A 21,626-nucleotide genomic window follows, 5' to 3' on the forward strand; every position below is an offset into this window, starting at 1 on the left:
GGTGGGAGACAACACATTTAATTACTTATAGTGTGATATAGCGGATAGTGTGCTTTTTCATTTGCGCCCCACCACCTTTTCTTGTTAACATTCTCAAGCAGGCTGAAACAATAACTTGGCCAACATCACCACAAGAGTGGGCAGAAGTAAGGGCAGTAAATTTGAGATTATTTGAACAGATAATTCAGGAAAAATACATTTCAATCTTTGAGAAAAAATGTTTTTCTGTGAAAACTGGTCACAATACTCAATGAGCTCGATGAGCTTCTGAGGAGATTGAGATGAGGAACAAATACTCCTTCGAACCAGGTTTTTGTGTAAAGTAATTCAAGAACACAGGCTGGTTTGAAATAAGTTCTCTTTGATGATAACAAAACTATAGATCTTGTTTATCTTTGTTGTCTGTGCTGTTCAGTCTCTTCTCTCAGCATAGTTTATCTTCTCAGAGCGCTCATCTCCTCTAAATCCCTCTGTCTCTCTCCTCTCACCTCCAGTCTTCAGCAGATACACAGACACAAAAAGTGTTCAGCCTCCTCATCTAAATCGCTTTGTCTTCAAACCCCAAATGATTCATCCAGCTTCGCACACATCCCCCCCCCCCCCCACACACACACATCTTAAACCCATACAATAATTGTATGGCTGTGCTCTGTTCTGATGGTTTTACAGCAAAGCGACAAAGAGACAGCTGCTTAATCTTATTTGCAGTGGGTGAAAGGTGCGACGCCTCTTTCAAGTCCATGCCAGTCTCTCTTTCTGTGTTCCATGGGTAATCTGGCTCCAGGTGCCCTCAGAGAGGGGGCGGGAGAGGAAGTGTGAGAAAAACCCCAAGCACTCGACTAATCTGAAAGGATTGTCGGGTGAGCAAGCTCTCTGCAGCTGGTGAAACAATCCAGACAGGAATTATCTAATGGCACAGACACATGCAGACACTTCCCTAACTGAATACCTTCATAATTAAAAGGCCTAATCGACCCTTCTGCAGCTTAGTTAATACTCAGAGCATGTTCATTTTAAAGTTCTGTTTTAAAGTACTATAGCCTGTCCAATCAGGGTTGACGAAATATAAATTGTTTCTTATATGTCAACATTTCAACCTTTTTCTGGATGAACGCAGTTCTCATCATTCTACCTGAGCCTCAAGTAGAGTCTCCAAATTTTTCTCGTTTTGAGATCTTTTGATCCTGAGCACTTGACTGACTTTTTAGTTCACAGGGACATGTACAAGGAGAACTTCACATTGACATGACCCAACTCCGGAAAGCCTCACTGGAGAGGTATACTGAGCATGTCCGAGTGCGGAGACATCCTGGAATCCCTAAGGAAGATCTGAAGGAGGTGGCTGGAGAGACGGGTGAGGAAGTGAAAAGCATCACATTGTGACTGGGGACCATTTTTGCTCAACAGCTTCTTGAACAAAACAACAAAACAGGTTGTTTGTTATTGCCTCAATAAACCTCATTGCTGCTCATTCTCTTTAAATATGGAGACGTTATGCACAACCCAACGTCGCTTCATGCATTCTTTGCTTGTGGTAGAAGTTGAGAAAAGCTCAACTTGTAAAATGGCGGCACAGAAGCAATCAAATCAAATCAAATTTATGCAAATGTAGTTTATGTTTGACACCAATCATTAAAATGAGCATGGAAAGAGGAGGCAGCTGCAGTAGCTGGTTGTTGAATTTATTCCCAGTGTGCTTCCCTTTAGCATAGCATTGAGGTTAGCATGAAAGGTGTCTAGGTCGTGCCTTGGGCGGGAAATTGTAATGGGTTATGGTAATGCCGCCTGCACCAAGAATCAGGCAAGCCAAACATCAAATACTTAAGCAACACCTATATGTCACTGCTCAGGATAGTTCCTGGACCTGGAGTCTCCTCCAAACCTACATTGTCATTGCTTTCAAAAACCTGTCAAAGTGGCAGCTGAACAAGAATCAGAATCAGATGAAGTACTTCAGTTGCCATAGCAATGAAAGAAAAGATCTAAACACTCTGTCCAGATCAGCTGATGTAGAATGATTGGAAAGTGACTCTTTTAAGGGCGTACACCTGATCGTCTAACAGCCTCTCCTAACAGTTTAGCACCAAACACATATTTCCAATACAATGACTGCCTCAGTCTCACATTAGCCCTGAGTCATTCCTCCCTGTCACAAAGCAGCCGTGGGACTCACCAGACTCAGCTCTCATGTCTGAATCAGCATCTAACTGTGAGCCAGGCCCTGGCTGGGTAATCATGGAGTCTGCATACCTCTCTGTGACCATCTATGATTAGAAGTAGGAAGAAAAAACACACTTCCACCAGGAGGAAAGATTATTGCTATTTAAAGTTTCCCTTTTCCTCGATTTAGATGATAATTTGACTGTTTTTGTGGCCACATCAAATTATTCCCTTTAGAGCTTAATTCGGTAAATCAACTCATTCAGATTTTAATTCAGATCAGAGTTGGCCCTTAGGATGCACAGTTTAATTTTACAGTTATGTAGTGATAACAAATGAGAAGGTAAAAATAGCAAATGAGATCAGGCCCAGATTAAGAACGTCGAGGCCTCGCTCACATAATTTTGGAAGGGCATTTATACTCTTTATTCCTAGTCTTTGTTGTTTTGTCTGAATACATTTTTTTAATCTGAAAAAAGATGTATGCTTGCATGCTCGTCCACACACACACACACACACACACACACACACACACACACAAAAACAGGGAACAGCTCTTTCCTGACCACTTACCACATGCACCCACTAAAGTTTACTCTAGCTCCAGCGACACCCTCCTGAGCACACAGAAATATATCAATGGAACTTCACATGAGTTTGATCATGTGGAAAATGAGCCTGCAGTGAATCTATGTAGACCTGTTCTAATCTTGGCTGCAAAAAAAACCAGCCAAAGCCCCATGGAGAATTCTAAAAGGTCCACTGTGATAAATGACCATCAGAGAAAAATAAATCCGCAGAGAACAAATGTGAGGAAGAGGGGAGGCCAGCTAGAGACAGTGAAGGACACCCGAAGTAAAGTGGAGGGAATAAAAGACAGCTGAAGGTGTGAGGACAGAGAGTTTGTTGCTGAGGAAAGAGGCAGACAGACAATAATTTACAGTATAGTGAGGAGGACACTGATGAAAAAACAAAACAAAGAGGAGAAAGTCTTCCACCATCACTGTGATAGCATCACCTCCAGCAGTGTCCTATTGTCTGCACCACAGTACTGACAGACTGTTGAAAGGTATGTCTGTCAGCTTCTGCTACACACTGTACACTTATCCTTCCTCTGTGTTCCACAATATCCACTGGGGGGGAAATGTGGATTAACATGAATTATTCATGAACTATGAATTGCACAAAATCATACATTTAAACTACTGGTTCCAGTTCAGTTGCTTGAGACTCTGACAGCATATCGAATCTTAGGTCGCTTCGCTTTTTGTCCAAGTTACATTATCATTGAAAAGAGGGACTGGTCTGAAATCTCCCCTTGGTGATACATTCAAGGACACTTGGAGCTCTACACCAAAGAAAATCATTTGATTAATCATTAAATTGATCTATTGATTAATGTGAAAACTTCAACTTAAAGTAATATTAATGCTAAACTTTATGTGAGTATTAATATTAAGTGTGTGAAGACTTATTTGGTGCAGGTTATTTCAGAATATCATTATTAAGTGCTGGGATCCATTATGACATGACGTTCCTTGTGTCCAGTCCAACCACTCTATGGTATTTCTGCAGCCACGTCTGCCATAGCTGAGAATTATGTTTTAATAGTTTAAACATCAATGTGGTTTATTGGTCTCAATTGCCAGTGGGTGTGATTGTAAATGTGAATGCTCTGCCCCTCCCACGACTCTCAGGGGTTAAGCAGTCTCTCCTTTAAGAGTTGTTGCTTTGGTGAAAATTTACTTTCAAATACTCTGTCTGGTTGTTTTCTGACATACCAGTTGATAGAAATTACACGTTTCACTATTTAATCCATCCATTTAACACTCTTATACATCTGGTGTTGATGGATAAATAATGTTGTAATTAATACAGATTTTATGTGCAATTAAGTTTTATGGTGCATGTCTGGTATGAATTTTAACAACAGCATAAACAGCCATGTAATTATGCAGGGACACGTTTTGCCTGCGAGTTTAATTAATTACCTGACTACTTATCTGTCGGCTTTAATCAACATCAAACAAATGATCGACAACATAATTAATATACATGTTAAATGTTGCTGTCCTTGAACCTTGACAGCGAAGGATCAAAAGACAGAATTAATTTGTTTTCACTTTTTTCAATTACATTGAAAGTACAGTTATGAATTATACAAAGTTACGTGAGCTGCACTACGTTGACAGATGTTAAAATCTAACACAGAAAAGAAACGTATATGTCTCACACATACTTCTAAAGGACTAACAGCTGCAGACATCCGTTACAGGAGTCACATTTTGCTCCAGGGTGAATGTCTGCCCTTTTCCAGCTGTTTCCTACTGTAGACTCTTTTGATGTCAAACTGGGAAATACTTGCAAATTTGAAGGTGCTGACGGTGCTGGAGTTGATCTTTTAATTATGTCTTTAACAACATTAAATGCTTCTACCTAAACCCAACAGCTGAAATGAAGAAAAGGAACCCGGGAATAGTATAGACATAAAATAATAAACAAACTTCTAAAGGGTCTGTCTGAGATTCCATCAGACAAAAATGACCTGGATGTGGTTTATTGCATCATGATCACAAATGACTTATGATGTTGTCAACGCAGTGTCTCTTCTTCACAACAAGATGAATGACACAAAAAGGTGTCAACCTATCAAATTACTGTAAAAAAAAGACTAATTACTCACGTACAGAGCTAGTTGATGTATGAAAGTCTGCTCCGTTGGGAACTAATCTGTATGAACTTACATCACAAATGTTCTTCTATGTGCTTTGCATTGTTCATACGAACAGAATCCTAATTATTCTAATATCAGCATTGTTTTAATGAACAGCATATTTGAAATTCAGTTTCTTACATGTATGTTTGAGTCAGTCTTCTGTGTCGACAGAAGGCTGAAGTGAGGCTGTAACCCAGACAGGTGACGTGGAACGATCTATTGCATTGTGTATATTTCCGGTTTTTGGGTGGATGTCCAAGTTTTAGTTTGCTCATATTTTTCTGTAAATAAAAGCATGTCAATATTTAGCAACTCTGGTAATAGTGTTCTGTTTTTTTAAAGAAAGTTAGCCACTGTTACTGTTGTGTGACAGGGTAGATTGTGGGGACACAATTGCAGTAAAAACAAATACCAATCTTGAGGTCATTACAGCTGGAAACATGCAGCTAAAATGTGAGAACAAATACGTTATGATGAAAACAATGCTGTTTGTGTGAGTTCGGTGCACAACCAGCTGCTCTCAAAGGACCACATTTTGACGGAGACAATGTTGTGTAGTTTTGTAGTGAGGGAGGAAGCAGTTAAGAAGCTGAAACCTCATTCAGAAGGAGATTGTGTGAAGGAGTCTTGTTGCCACCGCACAGCTGCTGGAACTGGGCAAAGTAAAACTGTGCATTAGCATTGTGCGCTCCAATCCCTCAAGGACAAAAGGCTGCAATGACTTTGAATACGCTGCTGAGTTTACAAAACTTCTTCCAGCACTGGTCGACAGGTTTCAGGACATGAAAAAAGACAAAAGGAACTATATTTATGAGTCCTTGGATGTGGAAAAAGCTGTTGCTCCTAACAATCTCCTACATGACATCACTGAGCTGCAAAGCAAATACCCACTCAAAACTACAACAGCCTCCATCTCGATGAGTTCTACAAACTGTGTGTATGCTCTGAGGATTTTCACATTCTGAGGAAACATGCACTGAAGTTTGTATCTGTTTGGGAAAAACGACTGTTGTGAAGAGCTCCGTTCAACTCTGACTTTTGAAAAGACTTTGACTCACATCACGACCGACTGACACAAACCTGGAAAACTTGCTGACAGCAACATCACCATCAGATGCTTCACCAAAGAAAAGCAGTTCCAGCCATCACATTAGAGAGGTCAGTGTGTTCCATGTGTTAAATCATTTGGCCATTTAAGGATGTTGTGAAAATGTATATGGTCCTTAATAGGAAAAGGTTTTTCTGGCCCAAAGACTGCTTGGATGCTTAGTGAACCATGCTAAAATGTATCATATGTTTTGGAAAGTGGTGAAAAGTGGCTGAGTGGTGCTAAATCACAAACATGGTTTATGAGAAGGGGGAATGACTTTAAGAAGTAATTTAGCCAAAATATAATATAATTCATCTATTGTTGGTTGTCAATTTGACCCATAAACTTGTGAACATAGGCTTTTACATTATACTGCCGTTTTAGTAGGGAGCATAAATCAAGGGGGTCCTGCTAGCTTAGCAGGTTCAGACCTTTGTCACCACCACCATCTGATTTTGCTCTTAATGTCGAAATTGTGAAAGGTTTAATGAAGTGAAGTTTCACAAACACTGGTAGGACAACAATAGCCTTACTCTTTGTACAGACAAGTGAGTAAATACTAAGATAAGATGAAATAAGATAAACTAAGATAAAACTTTATTGATCTCACATCTTGATAATCCCCTTGTTACAGCAGCAGACAGATCCGAATAAGGTAGACAAGAGAATACAAATAGAAAGGTACTACCACTATGGCTTAAATTTTATCCTACCACCTATATGTCTTCAAGAGAGGTTAGTCCTTCAGAGAAAAACTATCTTTTTGTTATCTGCTGTCATTCCTCAAAAGAAAGATCATGATCATGCTCATGCACTGAAGTTAGGATAGTCTATGTAAAAGTGGTTTACTCTGTTGTTCTGGTTGGTAGAGACACAGCAAATAACCTTATTTAGGAATAAGAAAGCGAAAACATTTTAGAAACAGGCTTGTGCATAGGCAGGCATAAAACAACTTAATAGGGTCAACAGAGAGATACATACAAAGAGAGCAGATAGTGATGTGTGAATGTGAGCATCCTTACCTGTGTTGGGTTGTAGAGCTCCTGCAAGGCGTTGCGGGACCCTTTCCTACAGCAGCTGTCAACCATGAAGGGGTTCCTCCGCATGACTGCAAAACAATAAGAACAGACTTACAAACCAACCCAATCCGAAAAGGTAAACAAGGGAAACATGTTCAGGGCTGTGAGGTAGATTTAATCAGAAACAGTGGGTTGACACTACACAGGGCTTTCATTTTCTAAGCCTCCTTGACAGGAAGTGGTTTGACAAATCTGATTCCTTGATGCTATGTGAAGTTGAAGTGTGGGCACTGTCCATTTTAAACAGGTTTCATGATTGGCGACAACGTGTCTGTGTGTTTTCATCTTTTTACTTTTGTTAAACTTTCGAAATGTTTATTTGTGGCATGCTAAAATGTAGTATTACAGATATAGAAATAGGAAAGACTCAGGAGTAGACAGCAACGAACATTAACTACCATGGCCTACTGGAAATACCAGACCAAATAGTTTGTGGCAGAAAAACTAAAAAGAGATTATTTCTTTTTAAAAAAACAACATAGCCTCACTTGACATATTGTGATGAAATATGGAGAAGGACACCAAACGAGTCCAAATATAGAAGCAAAATGATTTTTATTTGGCTTCTGCCTAAGTCTTTATTATAGGAACTCTAACATACCTGCACAATTGACCTCTGTTTCATAAGGGTTTGTCACACAGCCCACTTCAAGAAGAGTCCTGTTGTCTTTCTTTAATGACATGCACAAAAGATCTTTTATCGCAGGACTCACTCCCTGTCAAATCTTTCCCCTCTGTGTTTTGTTTTAGATGGACAGTTCGTCAAGGATGCCACTTTGGGAACCATCACTTTAAACAACTTTTAAACTGATGCAAGGAAGCAGAAAGCTTAAGGAATAAATTATTAGAGCAGTGACCATATGCCAAGGGCGAAGTCACAGTTCAGCGTTTGTTTGGCAGGCTCTCAGCTCTTTAGACAACTCAATACAGAGCAGTAGCTGCTGGCAGTGGCTCAGTGGGAGCAGCCAGCGCAACACTCCGCCCCCGCCAACACACTCTCTCCAATGACTCTGGATGGAAAAGTGCTGAAGGACGGCACAGGACCGTCAGGAAAGAAAATGAACCACTAAGACGGCAGCCAAGGGTTTAATGTGAAGTTATTCCCCACGTCATCTGCCTCGTGTTCACAGATGAACATGTGTTTGAAGGCATTTAATAAAATGCATAAAGTGTATCTTCTGGTGAAAAGTTCTCACAACATTAATATGCATGAGAAACATGCTGACGAGGGATTTAGGAATAATATTGCTTTGACCTGACTTGTGTGTCGAACGCATTAGTGTGTAAGATTATTCTGTGAATGTGTTCACATGCTTGGTCAATAGAGTAAGGATACACATTTGCATATGTGCTATGTAAAGATGATTATGTCAGATTTCACATTTGCAGCTACACAGGAAGGAGGAACACCAGACAGTTCACATTTCTCAGGAGGCTGTTGATTTTTCTTTTATTCCTGGCTAAAAATTAAGGAATGGAGTTTTTTGAGGTTGGAGTAGAATACAGATTATCCCTGTTCCCCTGTAGGTTTACTGTTAGTCCTCTGTTGTCCCCCAAACCAAACCCACAGACTGAGCCGCTGAGAGGGAGGGAGCTGAGCACTTGTTAGTGTAACGAGCCCCAACAGACAGCAGTGACCTTCAAACACTGAGGGGAGAATAAAGAGATGTATTTACATTACATATGCATACACGCACACACTCACACTCACACACACACACAAACACACACACACACACACACACACACACACACACACACACACACACACACACACACAAACACACGCTGATGATTGATAACCCTGTTGCTACAGAGGCTCTTTATTTATGCTGTTCAATCCTCCATCCTACTGTGGAAGATGTATACAGGCCATTACCATATTCTCAGAGGAGGAGAGCTCTCAGTTCAAGAATACACTCATTGAATATCTGCTTCCCTGGCTCGCTCATGCAGAAGAGCATGCACACACATGCACATACTCCCACACCCTGCAAGCTGAATCAGCAAAGCAGTGGTGATTAGTGTGGACAGGCTCGAGGTGTAGCTCAAGGTATGTGTGTGTACATGTGTGAATGTCTGCACCATGTGGCATTGAAAGTGGTCAGAAGTGACAAACATAGAGAAGATTTGTAGTTGCTGGGCTGAGTGGTGCTTAATCAGAAGCATAGATCTTAAAGAAGACAAATGACTTTAAGTAGTAATTTAGCCAATATAATAAATCTACTGTTTATTGTCATATTAACCTATAAACTTGTAAATGTAAGCGATTTTTTTTATTATACTGCAGTTTTAGTAGGTAGTATAAACAGAGGGTTTCCTGCTAGCTAAGCATTGCATTACACTAAAATATAAACATTTAGCTGATGCTTTTATCTAAAGCGACTTACAATTAGTGCATTTAACCACGAGGGTACATAGTACAATTAGTCTTCAAAAAAGTGAAACTACTAGTGCTACATCTAAGTGCAATATATGAGTTCAACTCAACTTTTTTTTACTTTTTATTTTAAAGCAGGCTAAGACATCTGTCACCACCACCATCTCTCCACAGTCTCTATGATCAATTAAGAAACCAAAACCTATATTAGCCTGTAATTTTATGAAGGAAATCATGGAGTTACAGCAGGTGTCATGTGTGCCGTTCACATTTTGAGGGTGATTTTAAGTCTGAAACATAATGCTGAATATAAAATTTTGAATTTACAGATCCATAGAATTGGTTTTCGCTAACTTGAATTTAGCTAATCCTCCTCATTCCTGGTTGGAGCAGGTTTTATTTTATTATGTGATTTTGATGTATATATTTATTGGGAGTTTTGGACTCATTTTTATGTTTAGGTCAAGTATACTTTGTACTGTTAACAGTTAATATGTTACATTTCAACTTCCTTGTAGTTTTGTGCTTTAAGAAAAAGTGAAAAAGTGTGTAGTTTCTGGCACTGTTTAACCACTGGAACAATTTTAAACTATTAAAATAAATCTGAAATTTGAATATGATATCAATTGATGATGATGATGCAAGATCATAGTTCCCCCTACCCAAGTCTTTCACTCTTCATCATATTACCAAATGTTTTGCTGAAAACACTGAAATGCGGCAAGATCCCGTGAGATGGGTAAATTGATATGGGCAATTCATCAACACCCTGACATGGTAGCAGCATGTCCCCTCCTCCTCTGGCTGTAATGCTCTGAGCGGATCCCTGCCAGCTCAAACACCAGCGGCCCAGTCAGTGTGTATCCTGAAGGAAAGTGTTGCTCTGTGTGCTGAGTGCACAAACATCCATACACAGCACACACTCTATTCAGCTTCATTCATACTCTCTCTTCATCCTCCCAGTTTCCATCATCCCGCTGCAGAAAACTCTTCCATTGCAACTTCACCAGTTCTTTTAACAGCAGGTGGAGCAAAGCTGGGAAGCTTCCAGCTCAATACAACAAGCAGGCCACTCTTTCCTCCACTGAGAACCACAGGGAACACTATGAGTGCTTCCTAATAGACTTACTGTTATGCTCCCAACACTTCTACCCAAACGACGCTCCTTTAAATAGAGATACAGTCTGTCAGAACTCTACCAGTTTCACAGGTCCCTTAAAACATCCAAAACGGGACAAACTGGGAATGGACAAAATAAAAGAAACAACAGCAAAGTCAAAATCTTCTTTTTATACTGTCAGAGTTGGTGATTAAGCCTGAAATTTAACTCGTGCAAAACCCCTTAAAGAGCAGGCCCCCTCCTGCACATGCTCAGTACACAGCCGCAATCACGCACAGCATCTGCCGCCATCTATCAGCAAAGGATTATAGTCCGCTGGAGCAGGATTAATTTGTCACTAATCTTACCTTCACAGTGGGAGAGGCTAGAGACGAACTTCACACTGGACACACACACACACACACACACACACACACACACACACACACACACACACACACACACTACTTCTTTACGGCTGTGTGTGTAAGTGTGCATTGTGTTGTTATTGTCCTCCACAAAACTGAAGTGCTGAGGCTTGATTGGGATTTAAATGAACGATGCAAGTGGAGCAGAGAGGAGGAGATACAGGTGATTAGCAATGTTGGCACAACTTCATTAAACAAAGATCAACAAGAACTTGGGGAAATTACTTTCTCTTCGCTCTCTGTCTGTGTGTGTGTGTGTGTGTGTGTGTGTGTGTGTGTGTGTGTGTGTGTGTGTGTGTGTGTGTGAGTGAGAGAGAAACCAATCAAGTCTCCAGTCATGATTGGCTGTTTGCGTCTCTTCCTGGTTAGAGTGCTCTGTCTAATCCCTTTAATGATTTTTACTAACATTAAGATAATACACACGCAATTCCAGCTTCATCATTCCTCACCTCTGGCTCAAAGACAGAGTCGGAACCAGAGAGGAGACTCTTCACTTTGAGCTTCAGCTGCAGTTCATGATAATCCAACAAGCATTGACTGACAGCTATTCACAGCAGGAGACAGGACGTGTCAGTCAATAGTGGGTGAATTTAGGTAATTTGGGAAATACTTTGCAATTAAGATTTTATCTGTGACTTATTCTGATATCTGTTTTACACATTATATCAAAATATTAGCTTTCTGTATTCCTTAAGATGTGTTCTAACCACTCCAGAAGAAAGAATGGAGATATCACATCAGATGAGACATGGCACAGCTTTTAATGTAAATAGAAAATTCTGCCCAAATTGAATCTAGCTTCAAATTTAGGCACAGGATACTTAAGCAGCAAGGACAGCAGGGGGGCATGATGAAGAGGAAGATTGTAGGAGCTCACATCCAGTCACAGAGCAGAAGATCGTTCAGACAACCCCTGACAATCAGGTCAAGTCAATTCGACTAATATAGTGCCAAACCCTAACTGTAACCACAAGAGGAAACGACAAAAAAAGCAAATATATTGACATTTTTTCAAATGAAATTAAAGTTCGTTAAACTAGACTATTTCCCAGTCAGATCACCCTGCTGTGAACAGTTTCTAGATCCAAATTAAATTCTCACTACAAGAGATGTGGACAAAAAGTCAGTTCCCTTTAGTGTGGTTTGATAATGAACCTGATCATGTGTGTGTTTATGTGTGTGTCCCTGTGTCCCATTGGGGCATATGTCCGGTTTACTGCTGTGGTTGTCTTTCATGCTCAAGTAGTGCAAAGTGTGAAATGGCTACGATGGTATTATCATAGAAGGAAATTAAAGACATGATGCTGTTGCTAATACAGACTTATTTGTCATGCTCTTATTTGAGAATCACAAACTACACAATTGGTGGAAACTGAAATCCCACAGACCAACGTCTCCAAGCTTGGATAAATAAAACCCCAAATGTCTGGAAACCTCTATACTCGCGAGCATGATGTCACCTTCTCACATCGGCTCATTCCCACAGACCCAGGAACCCTGAGTCAGAGATGCCCTCACTGCCTGACTCAACCCTCACTAAAAAGGAAAGGAATTCAAACCCAGTAGCCTTAAGATGGGAACCAAGACCACAGCTTCACTTAACTCAGGCTCATTCATGACACCATCAACACACACGGTTGATCACCAGGCCACATGTGTCAGCACGGAAACTGTTAGCAAAGCATGAATCAGACAGATAGTGGAAAAAACGTCAAAATTGGAGAAAGACTTTCATGCCAGGCAATCTTCGGACTATATTTATATTTAAGGAAAAATGTAGAACCAGAATTTCCACCACTCTGTGACAGTGAAGTCTGAAAAATGAAATCATGTTGCATGCAGGGACATTTTTTTTGGTAGAGGTAGCACTGGGTTCATTACTGCCTTTGAAAATTGAATGTTTTTGCAAAGCTATTTTCAACTGAGCAAGTGAAGAAATTAACAATGTAATCATCATAAAGTTTTGTGTTTGGAGGTTCAAGTTAGAGGTCTTAAAGTAGTTGAGGGGATGACATGGGGGGGAGGGGGGGCACACACACAGGCACGCACACACACACACAAAATCTGCAATAAAGAATGTTATCTGATCCCTGAGGTTTGATAACAAGCCGGCAATTTGAGCTTACAAGCAGTGAGACAGAAAAAGAAACAGACAGACCTTAAGAGACGCAGGTAGACAGGCAGAAAAACGGACAGACAGGCAGGCAGGTGGACACAAAGTATGCTGGCCCCTGTCAATGCAAAGCAGCAACAAAGGCACTTAATTCAAACTACAGACTGAAATGGTTTTAGTCACTGCTGCTTCTCACTGCACTCCAAGGTCTTATGAATAAAACATTTTAGGTTGGAGAAACATTCTCAGATGATGACAGGCTGTGAGTAATTGATGAGGGGTTTTAGCTATGAGGATCCTTCTAGGAAGGAGAGATATTAAGCAGTAATGATGAGGACCTGAGGGGGGTGACTGAGTTCACATGACTAGAGTTGTGTTTCAAATCTGTCTGCAGGGCAAGACCGAAAAGCACAATTAACCTGGGTCACGATTGGAATGATGTAATCTTATTAAAAAAAATTGTAAAAAGTAATGGTAGTCAGCCCAAATTAGATTTGAAAAAATGTGTCAGAGTAATGCTATCACATAAAAACAAAAGTGTGTATGCTATACGAGGTTCCTTTGACAAGTACTACAAAAAGATGGAAGGAAGCTACAAGCAAATACATTTTGTGACATTGAATGATCAATATGCAAAAGGCATTTTTTTTTCCATTCAATATTTTACATATTTTGATGCCATTGGCACCTACAACCAACATCGCAACTAAAATCCCTCTTGACTGCATTAATTGTTAAATAATCCTTAACGCTTAACATATTACTAATAGGTCACAAGTTGATGCATGAATAAAAATAAGTCTCAGGTTGTCAAGGCTGTGAGTGATTTAAATGAAAAAATCCTTTTGATTCATCTCCATTCACTGCCTGGATGCCCTGTTTAATATTAAGTGCTTATTAAACATGAATGAGATACAGCTCAGAATCCTGTACAAGTGGTTAATCGTAAAGGCGTATGTCAGTCTAAGCATTTATTCATAAGCTGTACTTCTGAATTGAGCTAAATGCTAATGTCAGGTTGCGACAAGGAAAATGCTAACAATGGGCAGCTGTTGATCATGGGGAAGGTCGTTGGTTTGATTCCAGTCTTGGCCATTCTGCGTGCCGAAGTGTCCTTGAGCAAAATACTGAACCCCAAACCCCGAAAAGTGCTATATAATGTTATATAATTTATTTATCATTTAACATGGTGCAGGAGGATCTCTTTGCAATCTCTGACCAGTGTCCTCCTCTGTGAGACAGAAAAACCACCTGCTGTGGGCTCTAATATTCTCCAGTCTTCCCGTTCAACACCTCCCATGCTGTAGTCATGGTCTGCTTTTGTCTGGAAATATATGATCAAGGCCTAAACCCTCAACTTTCTTTATTGACAGTGATTCTCCTCCAACACAACAGTTGTCATTTATCACATAAAGTATCCCATCTGTAATCTACATCAGATTGAGTTGATTTTTTTAGGTTGGGCGTGGCTCAAGATATTTCTTCATAATCCTCCCAGTAATGTAGAGTTCATGGTTCTGTGTGTTAGCAATTATTTAATTCATTCATTTGTTTACTTTATTTTGTTCATTTAGCTATTATAAATAAATTTGGCATTGATGGCTTTGTTTATTTTCAGTCAATCTGTCTGCCACAGTCGGGCACTAACAGATCAGTACTATCAACCCTCTCTAATTGTTTTGTAATGGCTGACTGATAAATCTGTCATGTTTTTTTCTGATGCACGATTTTATGTTCAGCAGCATGAAACTTTATGCTCATTGTGTGAATGAGCATAAAGTGCTGTTATTGCCCTTAATTCCATGTAAATCCATTTAATAATTTCAGGGTTGATATACTTGTGTGGAACTTTTCAATCTATACAGCTATGCTACTAAAAGCTCATTCTATGACAAAAGTCAAGTCATTAACCGGAAGTCCGTCAGCAGCCCAAGAGAGATCACCATCCAGTGCCATAGACTGTCTCTTGGCAGAAACAGTGAACACCCCCACCCTCCAACATCATATACAGTGAATTTTCTATGATCGGTTAAAAATACAGTTATTATATTTAATAATCCCTTTAGTTTCCAATAATTTTCTCTAAGCAGGGTGGCATAACCATGGACACTGCAGACACTATTTTTTTTATTCAAGAGACAGTTGCCAACAAGCTGAGAAAGCTGCTCCTCACACTTGGAATTTAAATGAATAAATTCACTGTGATATGTTCCCCGAAGCCTTAAGAAATACCCTAAAACTCTGATTCCTAAAGACAAAAAAGCCTGCAGGAGTCATAGAAATAGAGCTGCTAATGCATTTACATCCCATTCAGCTTCTTGTCTGCAGCTGAACAGTGACTGCAGTCTTAGAAAAGATCTAAGAAAAGCTTTAATTCCCCCAAATTACCAACCCACAGAAGCGACCAGGGATCAAATCCACAGAGGCCCGACAACAGATGTTAAAAGTAGAGTTGAATATTACAGCGTCCTTGGCTTATTTACAGCGACAGAGAAGTGCTCCTTTGGAGACAGGCAGAGGAAGAGCAGATATGAAATTAAAGAGACTATTTAAGCGGAATAGGAGAAAGTGCAGCCCTGACTGTGGCATTTCCCGAATTGAAAAAAATTACGCCCATTTGAGGCAAGGGAGGTTTCCAAGCTCGACTCATCTGGAAGTGTGAGGTTGCAGCTGCCACAGAGACCACACACTCACAGTGATCATCAATACCAATGCTGCCCAACACATGGTAGCAGTTCTTTTAGGATAAAGAGTTTGACTAGATGCAAGGGCAAACAAATGGCTCAGCTCTGTACAGCACCTCTAAAAGTCCTAGATTAACAGGTTCTCACTCCTTTTTCTAATTAAAAAAACATAAATGTAAAACCTAACATACGGTGTGTTTACTGGTTAGGATGGATTCAACCTGCTTACAGGAAAGTTAGGCAAAGCCAAGCGTCTCATTGATTTGGACATTGGGGCTGATTTAACCAGGTTGGACCACATTTGGTAGAGACTTTTGGAGTTGCAGTTGACAGTCAAATCAATGAGAGACATAAATGTCTCGACTCGTGAGCATCAGTCAGACCTTCAAGTGATATTACATTACATGTCATTTAGCTAACGCTTTTGTCCAAAGCGACTTACATTTTTAGTACACTCAACACTATGAGGGACCATTTATCAATAAATCAATCAAATTTTATTTGTATAGCCCATATTCACAAATTACAATTCGTCTCATAGGGCTTTAACAGGGGTTCAGTATCTTGCCAAGGACACTTCAGCATGCAGATGGGGAAGAGTGGGGATTGAACCGGCAACCTTCATGTTGGAGAAGGCCCACTCTACCCCCTAGGCCACACCGCCCCATGAGAGCCCCATATCATGAGAGTAAATCAGGTTTTTTATTGCTTCGCACAGTTACAGTAAATATCTAACCCTATGAATGGTGGATTCGTGAACATCAGCTCTTCTGTGAGGTTTCAAAGACACTCCTCTTCATCTGTTCAGAGCCCTTCTGCATTGCTTTTTTATTCATACCAGACAAAAAATGGGCTAAATGGTAAACGGCCTGTATTCATATAGCGCTTTTCTAGTCTTGATGACAGCAGCGCTTTACAGTAAATTTATTTGCCATTGACAAACAAATTCATACAGTACATCTATGGGCAGCACTTTTTCCATGAGGGGTAATTTGGGGTTCGGTATCTTGCCCAAGGACACTTCGGCATGCAGGTTAACTTTCTGGTTAGAGGACGACCACTCCAGCCCCTCAGCCGCAGGCGCCCCCAGTCCACCCATTTAAATATCTGTTGATTTTTGTTATGGAGACACTCTGGATTTAAGTGTCTGCAGAACCTCACACAATGTCTTTCCAGTCATCCAACCCTATTTGTTGATTAAAGGTAATCTGTTGCAGATGATGCAGCACTTGACCACAAACCAGCAGGAGGCTTTGTCATGAAATTCTGCTGAATGAAATCAGTGCAGCTGAGCTGTGTTCACAACACAGCAGGGAGGGTTGTATCCTCTAGGAGTCAGCTGCTGTTGCTGAATCAGGTCACTGGATCAGATTAAAGTACAGGGAGGAGAGAGAGGTCACTCCTGCTAGAGAGAGAGAGAGAGAGAGAGAGAGAGAGAGAGAGAGAGAGAGAGAGAGAGAGAGATGTAATCTTAACTCAGCGATCATAACATCAGCCTTTTTCCCCAGCTGGACAAGCCAGTGTTTTTAGTGCTTATTAATTTCTGTATTTCTCTATAATATTGCAAGGTTTTTGGCTTATTATGTGCCTTGAGATCATTTATGTAATCTCATTTAATTGAAATTATCAGAAATTTGAAAGAACTTGAACTTGATATAAAAAAGCAAGAAGGAATTTCAGGATACACTTGTGGAATTGCAAAATCTTAATTTTGCAATTCCACAAGTTTAAAAAGATAATGGACCCCTTGTGCCTGTCACCTTTATTCTCGTGCCTTCTTCGTGTTTGACAATTTTTCGGGCTTATTGCAATTTAATTAGCTGACAATATTCATGGTCCGCAGAGGACAGATCCTAATATTTCTCATGACATGCAGAATGATCCATACTTCTTCAGCTTCCCAGAGGAATGACTTTAATATTAATAAACCGTTAGTCTATTCGGTAGCACTACCTTGAGGACAAAAAACTGTTTTAGTGTAACAAATAGGACAACCACTAGTCAAGTTTCAGACTTACATCTGTTTTTTCCCCAGTTCTGTTAATTGGCTAAAGTTTCCCTGCAGTAATAATGCACCACACACACACACACACACACACACACACACACACACACACACACACACACACACACACACACACACACACACACACACACACACACACACACACACACACACACACACACACACACACACACACACACACACACACACACACACACACACACACACACACACACACACACACACACACACTAGCAGCTTCGGTTGTCCTTTCAGTGATTTCATGCCAGTTGAGCTTCATTCAGTGTGAAAACAGGCCAGTGTCACCATCTGGGTGTTTTCAGGGTTTTCTTTCAATCTGTATTGTTCTCACAACATCCAAGGCAAAGCAGGGGCTTTCAAAGCCAAGTGCACACATGCACATACAGTAGATGAACATCGTGCCTCCACATACACAGGGCAGACACACGTTCCAGTTACAGCAATTTGAATGTTTTCAGCCAATATTCAATCCCTGTAAATTGGAGCATTTTTTTGGGCAGACTAAATAAATAAAACCAGACTAAATAAATAAAACCCAGAAAGTTGCTGTTGTGGAAAATGATTTTCTTTCCACAAATTTGGAGAGGAAATTCCTCCTACCACTGAAATCTATAATTTCCCCAGCACTGCTGTCCACATCCCTGCAGGTTTAGGGTCAGAGGAATCTGAAAATGTGTTGGAAATTAAGCAAAGATGATGGTTTTGTTGTGTTGAGCATGCCACTGTAGCACATTAATATGGCAAAGAATCCTGTCGATGTCCAAGCAGTGCAACTGAACCAGCATTTACCTAAATATTCAATTTCTTATTCCAGAATTACCTTCTCCTGGTGTGGTGATATAAAACTTTCAGCCAACATGTGCTGGAAATCCAGTTGGCTCAGGCTGAAACTAGTGTTAGCTGGTAATAATAATGATAAAACAGCATTGACATTACAGATGGTAATTTCATTGAGTGGTCAGTGCAGCTCTAATGGTAAGAGGCTGTCCTCTAAAGCCGTTTACCTACTTGAAAAAACCTCTAGTCTACTTGGTTGTGTGGGTGGCAAAACAATTACTGTGCTCGTTGGCAGTTAAGACTGATAAGAAAACTGCAGCATGACATTTATTTTTAAATGTCTTTTCTCTTTTTTATATCCGGCTTATTTCATCAGCCCACTGGCACTCAGTGAGGACTCTTAACTGAGATACAGCATATCACTGAAGACATTGTAAAATGCGTATAGAAATAACTGCACTATCTGAAAGTAAAAACCGAATTCAACTGTAGACTTCGCAGATGGAAAGAAAAGCATATATGAAGATGTATACGGCTGCCGTGAGCCCACACAGTACCATGAGAAAGATGAGCTCTGCCTTGGGTTGAAAGGGGCGTTATAACAATTTACTGATGTACAGACAGATGGTGAGAGAGAGAAAAAGAGATTAAAGTTTAGGTGTAACAGATGCTGAGGCGTGTGACTCTCCACCATTGGCTCAGTTAATTGGCCCTCCTCTGTTCTCATGGCAAACATTGAGCGACTTGGCCAGTGAGCCTGTCCCTGTTTTGGCCAAGGGTCCTGCTGTAGAACCAGCTACAGCCTCGGAATGTCATCAGCAGTTTTTTCCAGGCATCAGGGCATCGTCACTTCCTCCGTTTGAAATTCATCTTACACCTACACTTGATTGAAATGGGATCGATCACACTGAACTTTCCGTAGCCTGTAGGTTTTTGTCAAAAACACACCAACACACCAAAATACAGCATATCATTTTCGGTAGTACCCTTGCACAAACACACTAGGTCCTTAAGGCCAAGCTTCTGTCTCTATCAGTTTCATAGTAAGGGAGAAAGATTGATAGTCGTCTAATGAAAGAAACAGTAGATCTGGATCCCCACAGCATTTAGTCAATTGTTCCTTGGCCCGAAGCCTAACTGTCCTCCACTATGCATAAAAAATTCATCAGTTTTGCGTACATCCTGCTGACACACAAACTAATAAAAAAGGTAGGTTCACAATATCTCTATTAATGCACCTGGTTTGAAAAATAACAAGTCAAAGTATAATAAAGACATTCTAAGTCAATATACTGCTGGCAAAAGGTACGAGACGCCACTTTTAAATGAGAATAGTGGCTTCTGTCACGATAGTGTGCATGTCAGTGTTGCTGAAATGTACAGTTAGGTCCATAAATATTTGGACATTGACACAATTTTCATCATTTTGGCTCTGTACACCACCACATTGGATTTGAAATGAAACAATCAAAATGTGCTTTAAGTGCATACTTTCAGCTTTAATTTGAGGATATTTACATCCGAATCAGGTGAACGGTGTAGGAATTAGAACACATTTTATATGTGGCCCTCCCTTTTTAAGGGACCAAAAGTAATTGGACAAACTAACATAATCATAAATGTAATTGTCACTTTTAATATTTGGTTGCAAATCCTTTGCAGTTAATGACAGCCTGAAGTCTGGAACCCATAGACATCACCAGACAATGGGTTTCGTCCCTGGTGATGCTCTGCCAGGCCTCTAATGCAACTGTCTTCAGTTCCTGCTTGTTCTTGGGGCAGTTTCCCTTCAGTTTTGTCTTCAGCAAGTGAAATTCATGCTCAATTGGATTCAGGTCAGGATATTGACTTGGGCATGGAACATTCCCCTTCTTTGCCTTAAAAACTCTTTGGTTGCTTTCGCAGTATGCTTCGGGTCATTGTCCATCTGCACTGTGAAGTGCAGTCCAATGAGTTCTGAAGCATTTGGCTTAATATGAGCATCATCACATCATCAATAAATACAAGGGAACCAGTTCCATTGGCAGCCATACATGCCCACGCCATAACACTACCTCTACCATGCTTCACTGATGAGATGGTATGCTTTGGATCATGTGCAGTTACTTCCCTTCTCCATACTCTTCTCTTCCCATCATTCTGGTACAAGTTGATTTTTGTCTCATCTGTCCATAGGATGTTGTTCCAGAACTGTACAGACTCTTTTAAATGTCATTTGGCAAACTCTAATCTGGTCTTCCTGTTTTTGAGGCTCACCAATGGTTTACATCTTGTTGTGAACCCTCTGTATTTGCTCTTGTGAAGTCTTCTCTTGATTGTTGCCTTTGACACAGAAACGCATACCTCCCGGAGAGTGTTCTTGATCTGGCCAACTGTTGTGAAGGGGTTTTCCTTCACCAGGGAAATAATTATTCTGTCATCCACCACAGATGTTTTCCGTGGTCTTCCGGGTCTTTTGGTGTTGCTGAGCTCACCAGTGCGTTCTTTCTTTTTAAGAATGTACCAAACGGCCACACCTAAAGTTTTTGCTATCTCTCCGATAGGTTTGTTTAGATTTTTCAGCCTAATGATGGCTTGCTTCATTGATAGTGACAGCTCTTTGGACTTCATAATTAGAGTTGACAGCAACAGATTCCAAACACAAATACTTCACTTGAAATAAACTCTAGACCTTTTATCTGCTCCTTGTCAATGAAATAACTAGGGAATAACACACACCTGGCCATGGAACAGCTGAGCAGCCAATTGTCCAATTACTTTTGGTCCCTTAAAAAGGGGGGTGCCACATATGAAATGTGTTGTAATTCCTACACCGTTCACCTGATTTGGATGTAAATACCCTCATATTAAAGCTGAAAGTCTGCACTTAAAGCACATATTAAGTCTTTCATTTAAAATCCATTATGGTGGTGTACAGAGCCAAAAGGATGAACATTTTGTCAATGTCCAAATATTTATGGACCTGACTGTAAACTCAGCGGAGGCACTGTGTCTTAATGTAAGTCATTAGTCACATTGATTACAGGATAATTATTAAAATAAGATGCTGGTAA

At 40.3% G+C, this 21,626-nt stretch overlaps 1 protein-coding gene across 2 annotated transcripts in view; it reads right to left on the reverse strand.

The window, feature by feature from the left end:
• Positions 1 to 21,626, reverse strand: part of chst11 (carbohydrate (chondroitin 4) sulfotransferase 11) — an 87,381-nt gene that overhangs the window by 21,836 nt on the left and 43,919 nt on the right. For both annotated transcript variants that reach the window (XM_053415376.1, XM_053415375.1), the window contains exon 2: positions 6,989 to 7,074. In XM_053415376.1, the coding sequence (XP_053271351.1) occupies positions 6,989 to 7,074 (86 nt within the window). The remainder of the gene's footprint in view (positions 1 to 6,988; positions 7,075 to 21,626) is intronic.

Source organism: Pleuronectes platessa, chromosome 22 (assembly GCF_947347685.1).
Source record: "Pleuronectes platessa chromosome 22, fPlePla1.1, whole genome shotgun sequence".
Lineage (NCBI taxonomy): Eukaryota > Metazoa > Chordata > Actinopteri > Pleuronectiformes > Pleuronectidae > Pleuronectes > Pleuronectes platessa.